The following is a 14,562-nucleotide window of genomic DNA, read 5'->3' on the forward strand; positions in this document are numbered from 1 at the left end:
GAAGTTTATGTTGTGACATGTCAATTACTTGTTTGCATATTCCAGAATTTTTCTTATTGTGTTTGAAGATTCAGCAATGTCTCTATATATCCATTCATAATTATCTTTCACATATCTTCAGATGTACAAAATGTACTAAATGAATATCTTGTTTTGTCATGCATATTAACTAGTACAGCAGTCATCATTGTTTGTTAAAATACAATTTTTGATCATGAATCTAAACTAATAACATTGAAGGTGCTGTTTTATCAGTCTCCACCCCCCCCCCCATTCCTCTCATTTTCAAAGTTAATTTTGTGCTGGCTTTTAAGATGATTATGTAAGCTCGTACTTCCATAACTTTTTTTTTTTTTGAGCACTGTTTATACACATATGTATCTCCCACTTCAGTACATTACAAATACCACAACGAATTTTTATCCATGGCTTAAAAAAACTTTTCAATACCTCTTTTTATCAAATATCAAGTCACATATAATATTCCAATTATTTTTGATTTCTCGCTATTTGACAAAATATATAAATAACATTAACCTCTCAATGATCAGAACCCAGAATGATGGAATATAATTTTGTCATCAATATATAATGTCAAAATACTTAGATACTTTTAACATGTCTTCGCACTCAAAAACAAATATATATAAAAGGGGAGAAAATCGTTCACGATATATTAGCAACCAATAATTTAAGGGAAATTCTATATTTTGTTAATATATTGAAGCTATCCAATAATAAAAAGCACCTGTATTTTTGGTAACTTAGTACTGGAATGAAAATTGCCCTATATAGTGAAAAACATCTCTCCCCAAAGAGACCATACAACAACCCGAAGTTTTATTGTAGCATTACATACATAGAATTTAATGCACTGTATTTGTTACAAGTAATTGCAGTATTTTAGTGTAATTTGAAAACTGAAAATTATGACCCTATATAGTGAAAAACAACCCCCCCCCCCCACACACACACCAGTCACCAAACTGCAGATGCAAGCTGAACACAAAGTAGAAGTTTTATTGCAGCATTAAATTAAGTATGATGTTGTAACCTATTTCTAAGTGATCAGTAAAGGAAATTATTCATTTATACGTACTTCACAAAGTGCAGAAATAAATGAATTTATGTAATGCAAATTTTCAAAAGTAAATACTGTCAAACATTCCCCATCTCCCTCCCTTCCTTTTTATCAACTACAGTTGGGATTTTCCACTTTTAAGATGGTTCACAAATACTATTTTTAGAAAAAGTCTACTGAACTGACACTCATGTTTTATATATATATATATATATATATATATATATATATATATATATATAAATTTGTAAAAATATGTTGGTCAGCTACTGAAGGAGCATGTTATATGGTCAAGCTAGTTCTTGCCTGACATGCAATTCGCATGAGACGCAGAATGGCACGAAGTGTTAATTTATGAGTTAAAAGTACTACATGATTCAAAAAAATATCTCCACATCTTTCTAAAACCTTTTGTTAAAGCACAGCACAAATAAGTCTTTATACAATTTCTTGTTTTGAAACTGACTGCTTTTCAACAAATTTATATTCTTCCTTTCCTTGATCATTATTGAAAGAATATAACATGTTATATTCCCTGACAAAAACAGTAATGCCTTTTAACTATGTGCAACATTCCAGTGGCATGGCATTTCATGTTGTACCATCATTCATTCAGTACCCATGTGGATACTTAATAAAGGGCACATCTAAGGTGGGGGGGAGGTGACACAGTGAAAAGTCTTAGTCAGATTTTTGCACTCCTTATGGTTATACATCTGCAAGAATTATCTAGCTCTGACCATTAAGCAACTCCCAATAAAGATTATAAACACTAAAAAGTGAAATACAAATGAAATCTATATATAATAAATGGTCAGTGGCCATTTTTAGCCTTTTAATCTATATATCTCAAGGCAAAGATAAACAGGAAAAAGTATAATTTAGTGAAATGTGAAACAAATTGCCAGAATTGTCGTAATCCACAAAGTAACTAATGCAATGCCTATGTGTAGCAAATTTGGAGGATGGTTAAACTGAAATCTTCAAATTAATAACTGGATATACTTTTATTTCATTATTTTCTTAGATATATTTTACTTGGTTTAATAAATCAATCATTATAATATACACTGATGAACAAAATGATATTTGGATAGCTGTTTGTTGTCAATCACTGAAGGTAATATATTTCTGCATGTTTGCATTTTATATGCTATCTTTATGTTTATAGGGTAATTATCAAAAATCATATTGTGTTGATATATTCATCACCATCAAATTCTAATATTTCCTGATATGTACCCTCAAAGAGGTGTACAGGATATTATGATAATACTACATGAAAAACTAACATCATTACTAACCCAGTTAATCTGTTATCTGTCAAGACTCCAACATTATCAGAACTTATATTTCTGTATTCAATGACTTTTTACTGTATCAATCCACCCACATCTTCGTCTTCCTCCTCCAGGCCCTTTTCCTGCCAACCTAGCAAAGAACACTTGTTTTGCTAATCTTTCCTCTCTCTCATTCTGTTTAGATGACTATATGAGATTAGCTCTGCCAACACATTAATGGATGGTAACAATGCAAAGTTCCTTCCTAATCCTCATTTTTAAATGTGATACTGCCACTGATGCCAATCAGTGAGTTCACTCCACTAATCTTTCTCTTAACTCTAATATCTGTAGCCTCCATTCTTTGATCAAGCCCAGCTCTTAGATCCATAAGTTAAAATTGGTTTGAACACTGTCTTGTATACAATTAGGTTAGTGTTTTGATTGATTTCTCTCTTATTCCATATAAATTTATTCGGATGACTTAATAACCATATGAACTTTGCTAATTCTGTTGTCTATTTCCATATTTAATTTGCCATCTTCACTAAAAATTGTGCCTAAATAGCTGAAATGCTTTACATGTTCTATAGGTTTCATTCAGAATGCAGTTGATATGTTCAGTATTTCTGCCTATTTTCATTGTCTGTCTTTTTCTGTATGTTTGATATTCTTACCATAAAAAATATTTTGTTTTTCAAATATTAAAATAAATCATATTTGAACCATAAAAACACTTTTTTTTTTAAACATATTTCCTTGAATTTTGAGGCAGCAAAATATTGTTTGTCTAAAGGAGGCATACACCCTAAAACAATGACATCCACATTTTTATGCTTTATTACACACTATATTTACCATGCCACTGACAAAAGCATGCATCACCAGACTAATTTTTGTCTTGGTAAAAAGGATAACTCGAATTAAAATTCTGTAACACAAAGTCTAAATTCTTACATACCATTTAAGTATGTAAATACCAACAGTTTACTGTAATCCAGTGCATGCATGTGTACACATGCACACAGGCAGATATTTATACTCCCACCACTAATTCCCATCATCCTACTCAAAAACTTGGCTATCAAAACCATTTGTCAATTAAGTTGGACCCTTATATTCTACAAAAAGGCACAGAAACCTAAAAATCACAAATACCTTTATAATTGCTTTACCCATAAATAGTCAAGATATTTGTATTTCTGTATTTAGCATCCCTGTTACTATTCTGTACCTCAAGAACACTTGGAGAAAAAAAAAAAAAAAATGAAGGTGTTACCTATACCAAAAGTTGCTAATGAATATAAGCCAGTCACAAAACTAGCTTCCTTTAGTTGTCCTAGACAAATTATCTATTTTCAACAACTATATCTGTAACTGCTATTTTATTTATTTATTTATTTATTTTTTTTTTTATCACAGCCAAACATGTAAAAATTTGTTACAATTAGAATCTAAGAATGCATCTGCTGTATTTAATTTGACCCAGCTGATGCTCACTATAGCCAATGTTTAAAGACTAGAATACTTTGTTATGAGATTACTGTAAATTCACATTTCTAGTCACATTTCTTAAAATTACGTATCTACTAGCAGGAATTCCACAAACTTGAATGCAAACAAGAGAAACGTTTTGAAAGCAATGATGCCTTAAAAAATTGAATTAAAACAAATGTTTGTCATCATTATCAAAGTTTTGGAAACTCTTAACAAAGCAAGAAAGTAAATTAATGCATAGCTTGGGGTAAACAAGAAGTCTTATTATCTAAATTCATCTATATACATAATACTTTCAGGTTTTTAGGTGCAAATTTTTGTTTTGTATTTTTATTTTGTAATGCTTGTTTTTTTTTGCAGCATGAAATAATTTGCTGCTCTCAGATGTCAAGTGGTATATTACTGACCAATCACTTGATTGTCAGGAATTAGAGATAAGATTAAAACATTCAAGAACAGCATGAAATAAATATCCAATGTGATTTGTTAAATTATGAACACCTTATTAAAATTAAGTACTAGTTTTAACATTCTGTGTCTCATTATTAAAGTATATAAAAGTTATTCTTGTCATTAATGTCAGGAATTAGAGATAAGATTAACACTCAAGAACAGCATGAAATAAATATCCAATGTGATTTGTTAAATTATGAACACATTAATCAATGGTTTATAATGTAATTTTACTTCCTTTATACTAGCAGGTTAAATTCAAAGATATGGGAGAGGAAGGAGGAGAAGGGGGTTTGTACTATACATGCATTGTTTCATACTGTCCATTGACAATGTACAAATAGAAATTCTACCAATACTGTACAGAATAATTTGAAAAAAGACTGGTCACAACTTTACACGAGATACAGAAATGTATAACACAAGAAATTTTATTACTCACACTATAAATATCAAGCTGTAAGCCAGTAATATAATAATCCTCCAAAATAATAACAACAACAAAACTGTAGTGTACTGTAGTAAAGGCAGTGCAGTTCACTGTACCACCATTTTTTACCCTGTCATTCAAGTTCATTTAAGTTATATTCAAGTACATAAACTGTAACTACAGTATTTTCTTGTCTTCCATTTAAAGTCCATAATGAACACCAAGCACTGTCAGTTAAAAGCTACATTAAGCATCACACTGGAGGGTTAAATGTATAAGTGGAATTCTAGGAATATGCACATCACCAGGTAGGGTATTAATTTTGTTTAAATTCTGCTGCTACAAAAATCCTGAGACCTGCATCACATCTTTTACCACACAATAAATAAGATCAAATCCAGATAACACACCCAAGAAATATTTATCTCAGTGTTTTGAAGCCAGCTTTAACAAATAGTCTTGCTTGAAATACACACCAGGCTGTAGTGGCAATAACTACTCTGAAATACATTATCATAAAACATGATTTTCTGACTACTGATCAGGGCATATTTCTGGTATGACCAAAAAAAGGCAATTCAACAAGTTTTCTACCTTAATATACATAAATGCTAATACAGACCTTATAAAATATGGATTCACAACAGCAAACAGACTTTTACATGAAATAAATTTGACCTTGCTGATAACCAACACTGATGGTTTCACCATGCACATAAGTGAAATCAGCTGTAATCTGTCCAGTGTCATGCAAGGTCAAGCCTATACAGACAGCTCATGGTGCAGATCATTGCTTCTTTGCGAACTAATTGTAACTAAGTTCTAAGAATTTTTCTTACTTTCTTTTTCTTCATCTTCATTAAAATTTAACCAGCTTTGTTCTACAATAGCTGCAACTCTTTTTTCATATTCTCGTCTATTTTCTTGATAAAGCTGAGCTGCAAGACTATTGGCCGGACTGTTAGGATTTGGTTCATCCAGAAGTGACTGAAAAGATAAAAGCAAGTTAATATCCATAATTTTTAAAATTTGTAACCAGACTTAATAGATGTATACAAATTTGGGCAAATTACCTTTTTCTATAACAAAAATGAAACATCTTTAGGAATAAGATTTCATGTTACTTAAGACATTCATAATTCATAAGTAAGTCATTAAGAAAGCAACCTGAATCATTTATTATAAAAAAGGAACACTTTGTTATAACTTTGGAGTTCTACTATTGTAATGTCTTTGCTTTCTCTTTAGTTTTATATCTTATGTTATATGTACCAGAAATCAGTTTCTGACAAATTATTTTTTTAGATCGACTGTGCCAGCCAGTAACTAGTTCCTGATACTTAGGTTTACTCTACTAACTATCTCGACAATTTTATTGAGCATATGGATCATGTGGTGTGCAGTCGTGGCTCCCCTCTCTACCTTGCATAAAATGCACCCCCCCCCTCCACTTACACAGGTCCGAACTTTTCTAAGTGGTAATTCAGTCTCAAACAACAGAACTCACAAGCTTTGATTTAAAAGAATACATTTAATTGAGCTAAAAATCATATACAGAAATAATGTAATAACAATATAAAAAAACAAGTTCATGGACAAATACTCATTCTACTGCAATAAACTCACTCAATTATTCTAAGCGGTAAAATCACTCTCACATACTTCTTAATATATAGGCGCATATGATTACATTCTAGGCACATCAGTTAATCAATTCCTTTATTCTGTACTCTGCATTAAGATTAAGGGATACTCCAGTGGTTATGCAAATTTTGGTGATACAACGTTAGCTAGATACACTTGATATGTTCACTCAATTTATCAATTACTATCTTAGTTAAAAACTCCTTGCTGTAAAATTTATACAATCTTAACATAAAGAACAGTGCCTTTCACATTTATCACATATGATGAATCTTCTCATAACTGTCCTACTATAGTGTCTCTCGTATACAGAAGTTTAAGCTACGACAGGAAGGTCCTATCGCAGACGATTAGTCCAAAACGGATCGCCTAGTTGGGTCAAGCAGGAATATACTTAAAGTTCTCCTTCTTTTCACTTCCTCTGGTTCTATAATACTTGATATATATACCAGCTATTTTCCTTAGTGAAGTGGTTCCTTAGCTTCAGTTCTGGGTTTTCCTCAGACGTGGCAAGATTCCCTTGTCGCTCCGCTGTCTATCTCTTTCCTTTCTTCTCGAAGGATCCCCTTCGCCATCTTCACATTGGTGGATCACCAATGGCTCTGTCTGCTGCTCTCCCGATGTTCTGTCGGACGTCTTGTACACATCGGGTCCCACAGCAACGTGGAAAGTTGCTGGATACCGGTGGGAAGCTTCCTCAGCCCTTCTCGCGGCCTTTTGAACAGGAACACAGGGAAAAAAAATGCAGGAAAAAGAGTGCATTTAAAGTGTGCGTCACTCCTTATATCTCATCTGTGAGAGCCCTCTCTCTCTCTTCATCATTCGCTTAGCTATCTCTGATTCGTCAGGTACTGATCAGGTCATATCCTTTTCTCGGCGCCTCTCTTGACTGAACTGTTACAGCAGGGGTTACTGGATGACTATGCGGGTTTTCTGCTGTGTCACTGTGGACTACTATGACCTTCTGTTGATTGGTTAACATAATTTTCCCTATATTGGGCATGATTCTAAAACAGTATTTGGACTACTTTACAACAATATTATTAATTAAGTTGATATACCTTTAGATTACAATTTATTTATTTATTCTTTACCCCTGCTCTTGAGAGCATAAGCATGTCTTTATCTTAAGTCCCTATTTTCTCATGTTGGGCCTGAAACAAATGGCTGACGGTTAGTGGGCCAGTTATTTCCGACACAGCAAAGCCCCCCCCCCCCCTTTAATTAAAATTTTTCTTTAATGAAGTTAAAGAAAATTTTCTTTTACTTTTATCCCTCCCCCTTTTTCTAATACTAGCCTGTCGTAAATTTAAATCCTCCCCTTGGTCAGGATTTTTCCTCTTAGTTCTCATCAGTTACTTGACACACGTAGGTGGCTTTGATCTTCACATCCTGTCTACCTTGAATTGTGCACTTGCTATTAGTTTGGTCATCATTTGCTGCCCTTTCACAGATACTGCCCAGTTCTTCACCCGTGATAAGCTTATCATACATCTCCTCAACCCTAAGAATGTCTCTTGTATTCGGTATTCCATCCTTGTGCGACGAGGTGTCTTTTCTTTTTCTCGTTAGTTCACCATTCTCTATGCACTGAGGATTGTTGCGCAAAGCGTTGTCTCTCCTTTCTTGACCTTCAGTGTTCTGATTAACATTGTTAGAATTCTTTCTTCGAAGGAACTTGATCTCCCTTTTGGGATAGTCGCACGAGAACCCATTTTTCCTCAGAAAATCCTCCCCCAAGATTAGCCCTATGTGGGAGAGCAAGTTCTTAGGTAGAATCAAGAAAGTATGCCATGCATACAATCCAAAGTCAGGCAGTCCCACTTTCAGTCTCACTTGGGAAGGGGGTATCCCTAAGATCCCAATTGATTTCCTCAAATGTTTGATTCTATTTTTCACACAAGGCCCAAGTTCCTTGATATGTCTCTCAGATATTATAGAGGCTTGGGAACTGGTGTCAATGAGTGCTTCAAAATTACTTCTGGAGATTTTTCCTCTCACCACCATTCCGGGAAAACTTACATTGCCCTGTCCTCCCTTTTTACTGGATAATCTGGTACAAGTGAGCGATGTCGTCTCTGGTCGATATCTTGTTCTAGTGTCTCTCAGTGCCACAAAACAGTCATGAGCAATATGTCCTAACTTGCTACAACTGAAGCACCTGGGAATTTCTCGGCGGTGACTTTTCCCACCCTCTCCGTCTGAGGAAAAGTTTCCATTCTATAGCCTGCAGACATTTCTTGCAGCTTCCTCATCATGTGATCCATTCTCTCTAGCATAGGTTGCTGTAGCCTTTCAACTTCGTTGTTGACAATTTTTGTTATTCTATCTTCTTGCAAGGAGGGCAGCACTTGAATTTTAGACGGATCAACCGTTAGCTGGCTGATCACAGCATCAAGATGTTCTATGAGTGGTTTTTGTAGTCAGGCACCTCTTGCCTGATCCATAGTCAGTTCGATGACTATGGATCAGTTCGATCCATAGTCAGGCACCTCTTGCCTGACTATGGATCGAACTTCGTTGCAGTCACAAGCACCTATTGCAACACTATAGACTGACTCAGACTTCTTTTCTTCAGAACTTCTCAGCACCATCTGCTGTTTCTCCTTCATGGGGTTTGAATTCCTGTCAGTGTCCTTGTTCTCTTTAATAATATTAATAGGACTGGCAGTGGCTCTGGGATAAATGTCTCCCAACAGCTGTTCTCTCTCAAGCGCAGCATCATAACATTCCTTCAAATTTGATATTCCCTTCCCAAATGCAGTCTCCCTTAGCTACTGCCTCAGACCAACTTTAAAGTTGCTGGAATATGGCCCATTCCAGATGACGATTTTCCTCATCAGGCACACATAATGTGTTAGCAAAAGTGAGCAGCCTATTGTGAAAGTCAGAGATGCTTTCCTTCTTCTTCTGGGTTATTCTTTGGAGCTTCAAGAGGTTAGGCCCAACATTTTTTGTCTTAGAAAACTGGGAGGTTAGGATTTGTCTCAACCTCTGATAGTCCAAAGTTTCCTTCAACGGTGAGGAGTAGAGAAAGCTTTTTGCTCTTCCAACCAGTTTACTGCAAAGCAGTATGAGTAACTGGAAGTCACTCCATCGCCCTTTCTTTCTAAGTTCCTCTATATAATCGAAGAAAGCTCTCACATCTTTGGTATCTTCACCTGAGAATTGAGGGAAAATCTGATATGGATTTATACTTTTAAGAAACTCAGGATCACTTAATTCAGGGGATGTTGGTAAAGACATACTTACTCTTTCAAGTTATATTTTATTACAAGATGAGTTATGAACCTTTTTTCTCTTTATGATTTTCAATGTTTTAATAGGGTCAAAGATGTATAACTGAGAGGAGACCTATACTTAGCCTTTAAAGGAATGCGGAGAACTGACCAGAGCTTCTGACCTAATGTCCAATCCTCACCTTCTCGTGGTGCACCCTGTTGGTATCGACCTGGATACTGAACAAACGAGGATGGGCTGGCAATTTGGGATTTAGCCGACCAAATTGTATTCTTATTGGCTTAAACCAATATACAAAATGATGGTACAACATGACAAAATTTTCATGCTGGCTGGAGCATCGCCCGATTAAACAAGGCCCCCATTGTTTTCATCAGGGAACCAAGGCTAACAGCAAAAAGTCAGCTACTGGAACAAATCTGAAAGCACACCCCAACTCAACACAACCAGAGTTAAAGATCGGTACTATCAACTTAAGAAGCCTGAATGACAAAGAAATGGAGCTAGCTGAAGAATTAGATAAGTACCAGATCGACATAATAGGGTTGACAAACAAAAAAGACAAACTGGTGAGATCTTTCTGAGCAAAAAATATAAAATGTTATATTCAGGAAATGACAATCAAGGAAAAGGAGCCATAGTATTCAACACAAAATACAAGGCTAATCTTATTGAATGGCAGGCAGTCAAAAGTAGAGATGTGGGCAAATATCAGAATGGAGAATTTGACAATGAGACTTATTTGCGCCTATAGTCCCACAGAAGGTTCTACTAAGGTAGAAGTGGAGGAATTTTTTGAGGCTTTAGAAAAAGCAACTGACACAATGAAAAGGAAGAGTTGGTCCGTGTTGGGGATATAAAAAGCAGAGTAGGAAATGATTGTGAGACATACAAAAATGTTTTGGGAAAATTTGGAGAAAAGAGCAAAGCTAATAATAATGGCAAATACCTGTTGGATTTCTGTTCAGGGCATGGACTGGTTATTACTAACACCATGTTCCAACAAAAAATGTGCACAAATTCACATGAGAGAAGAGGCAAGGAATAAGAAAAGTCTCATTGACAATGTTATTGTTGATAGTGATGTTTTTTCCCTGGTGCAGGACACCAGAGTGTACAGAGGATTTGAAATTGGAAGTGATCACTATTTAGTCTTGAGCAGGATAAAATTGAATTTCATATTGAAAAGAATAACATGTAAGAAAGTTTTAAAGTGAATAAAAGTTGAGCAGCTCTCAGATGTGAACTGTAGACTAAAATACACAAAGATTATTGAAGAAAAAATGAAAGAGTTTGAGAATGGGAATCAAACCTTGGAGATTCAGTGGCAAGCCTTGAAGAAAACCCTGTTTGATTCAGCCAGAGAGGCGTGTGGTGAGGTTGTCAGCAAGGATAGAAAAATCAGAACTCCATGGTGGACACAGGAAGTTAAAGAGACAGTGAAGGAAAAGAAGAAAGCATATCAAAAGTTCCTGTCAAATAAGTCAGCTTTTGCTCTTAGAGAATACAGAGACAAATGTAAGAAAGCAAAACACTGTGTAAAACTAGCTAAACAAAAGTCATAGGAGGACTTTGGCAAGAACATAGAAAATAAATATCAAGAAGGTGGTAAGATATTCTGGAGGTTGTTGAAGAAGCTTAGAAATGGAGGAAAGAGGACTGTAAAAGGAGTTAGAGATGATAAAGGTGACATGAAAACGGGAGAAAAAGATATCCTTGAAGTATGGAGTAATTACTTTGAAAAATTGCTAAATAAAACAAGCAGTGATAAAAAAACACCCAACAGGCATACAGTTAGGAATACATATCGATACTTGAAGTAGAAAAAGCCATCAAAGGCTTGAAATGTGTTAAGGCAACAGGAGTAGATGATATTGCACCAGGAATGCTGAAGTATGGTGGTATAAGTCTTACAGTGGCTGCACTGCATAGTTCAGAAAGCCTGGACAGAGTGACGAATTCCCAATGATTGGAGTTGAGCTCTAATAGTATCCATATATAAAAAGGGAAATAAAACTGAATGTGAGAATTACAGAGGTATTTCCCTACTGAGTGTTCCTGGCAAGATCTATGCAAGTATACTTGAGAAATGGTTGATCAAAAACTAGAATCCGCAGATATGAGAGTCCTGAGAAAGATTAGAGGCATGAACAGATGGCATCAATGGCAATATCATATTAAAAACGAGGATATTAGGAAAGAACTTGACATTGTCAGCATCCAGGAATGCATTAGCAGAGCTAATCTCAGGCGGTATGGTCACTTAAACAGAATGGGCGAGGAAAAATTAGCAAAACAAGTGTTCTCTGCCAAGTTGGCAGGAAAACGACCCAGAGGAAGACCAAGATATAGGTGGATTGATACGATACAAAGTGTCTTAGACGTTTGAAATATAAGATCTGATAATGTTGGAGTCTTGACAAGTAACAGACTGATTTGGAGGAGAATTGTAGATAGGAAGTTAGTAATGGTGTAAATTTTTCATGTAGTACTATCATATCCTGTACACCCCTTGAGGGTACATGTCAGTAATTTGATGATGATGACAATGATGATAATTAAGTTCTGTGTGGGAGACTGATACCAACTTATCGTGCTTGTATTGCTTGCTTTCTATTTTTTCTTTCAAGCACATCCTACCGGCTGCGCCATTGTTATATCCTTTGGGGTTCTACTATTGTAATGTCTTTGCTTTCTCTTTAGTTTTATATCTTATGTTACATGTACCAGAAATCAGTTTCTGACAAATTATTTTTAGATCGACTGTGCCAGCCAGTAACTAGTTCCTGATACTTAGGTTTATTCTACTAACTATCTCGACAGTTTTATTGAGCATAGGGATCACGTGGTGTGCAATCGTGGCGCCCCTCTCTACTTTGCATAAAATGTCCCCCCCCCACCCATTTACACAGGTCCGAACTTTTCTAAGTGGTAATTCAGTCTCAAACAACAGAACTCACAAGCTTTGATTTAAAAGAATACATTTAATTGAGCTAAAAATCATATACAGAAATCATGTAATAACAATATAAAAATACAAGTTCATACACAAATACTCATGATACTGCAATAAACTCACTCAATTATTCTAAGCGGTAAAATCACTCTCACATACTTCTTAATATACAGGTGAATATGATTACATTCTAGGCACATCACTTAATCAATTCCTTTATTCTGTACTCTGCATTAAGATTAAGTGATACTCCAGTGGTTATGCAAATTTTGGTGATACAACGTTAGCTAGATACACTTGATATGTTCACTCAATTTATCAATTACAATCTTAGTTAAGAACTCCTTGCTGTAAAATTTATATAAATAATAGGCTTATCATAAAGAGTAGTGCCTTCACACATCACATATGAGTCATCTCATAACTGTCCTAACATAGTGTCTTTCATACACAGAAGTTTAAGCTACAACAGGAAGGTCCTATCACAGACGATTAGTTCAAAATGGATCACCTAGTTGGGTCGAGCAGGGATATGCTTAAAGTTCTCCTCCTTTTCGCTTCCTCTGGTTCTATAATACTTGATATATGTAAAGTAAAAGATATGCACCTTACCAGCTATTTTCCTTAGTGAAGTGGTTCCTTAGCTTCAGTTCTGGGTTTTCCTCGGATGTGGCAAGATACCCTTGTCGCTCTGCTGTCTATCTCTATCCTTTCTTCTCGAAGGACCGTATTCGCTATCCTCACATTGACGGCAGATTCACCAATGGCTTTGTCTGCTGCTCCCCCGATGTTCTGTCGGACGTCTTGTACACATCGGGTCCCACAGCAACGTGGAAAGTTGCTGGATACCGGTGGGAAGCTTCCTCAGCTCTTCTCGCGGCCTTTTGAACAGGAACACAGGAAAAAAAAATGCAGGAAAAAGAGTGCATTTAAAGTGTGCGTCACTCCTTATATCTCATCTGTGAGAGCGCTCTCTCTCTCTGTCTTCATCATTCACTTAGCTATCTCTGATTCGTCAGGTACCGATCAGGTCACATCCTTTTCTCGGCACCTCTCTTGACCGAACTTTTATGACAGGGGTTACCGGATGACTATGCGGGTTTTCTGCTGTGTCACTGTGGACTACTATGTAGTGATCTGACCTTCTGTTGATTGGGTAACATAATTCTGAATTGTGTAACATAATTTTCTGCTGTGGCACTGTTGACTACTATGTAGTGATCTGACCTTCTGTTGATTGGGTAACTTAATTCTGAATTGTTTAACATAATTTTCCCTATATTGGGCATGATTCTAAAACAGTATTTGGACTACTTTACAACAATGTTATTAAATAAGTTGATATACCTTTAGATTACAATTTATTTATTTCTTCTTTATCCCTGCTCTTGTGAGCATAAACATGTCTTTATCTTAAGTCACTATTTCTCATGTTTGGTTTGAAACAAAAGGCTGACGGATATTGGGCCAGTTATTTCCGACACAACAACTAATACCGAAATAAGTCTTTATGTTACTAAAATATTTTGAAATATTACCTTTGAATACAGAACTTATCACTCAAGTTTTTCACACTTGATCAATATAACATTTATGAAAAAATTAAATGTTTATAATATTAAATTTGGATATTTTATTATGGCATAGTGCTTAAAACATATGACAATCTTAAAAAAAATAAGTACGACTGCCCTTCAACTGGACGTTTGCAAATATTTTTAAGGGATTGCCAAAAAGCACATTTCTAGCAAAATGAAATGCATATATTAGATTTGTCTGTTAGTTAAATGCTGTCTCAGATAATGAATATGCAATTCCAAAAGCTATATAGTCTCTAGAGCTGAATTTGCACTACATCAAAAACCTTGTCTATTTATGGTATTAACAGACAAGTTGTAAAGCTTTCATGTGTGGAATTACACCCTTCCACACACACACACACACAGATCCAGACTTAAATAAATTATCCTGAAAGGACTAC

General features: G+C 35.3%; 1 protein-coding gene across 1 annotated transcript in view; it reads right to left on the reverse strand.

Annotated features, from left to right (window-relative positions):
• Positions 1-4,522: 4,522 nt before the first annotated feature.
• LOC150104863 (ubiquitin-conjugating enzyme E2 A-like) overlaps positions 4,523-14,562 on the reverse strand; it is a 78,321-nt gene continuing 68,281 nt past the window's right edge. Inside the window, exon 5 of the mRNA XM_090396022.1 lies at positions 4,523-5,728. Coding sequence (XP_090252148.1) covers positions 5,564-5,728 — 165 coding nt within the window. The 3' untranslated portion in view covers positions 4,523-5,563. The remainder of the gene's footprint in view (positions 5,729-14,562) is intronic.

This window comes from Typopeltis vanoorti, chromosome 7 (assembly GCF_054136105.1).
Source record: "Typopeltis vanoorti isolate ZY-2024b chromosome 7, IOZ_Tvanoo_1.0, whole genome shotgun sequence".
In the NCBI taxonomy this organism is placed as follows: Eukaryota; Metazoa; Arthropoda; class Arachnida; order Uropygi; family Thelyphonidae; genus Typopeltis; species Typopeltis vanoorti.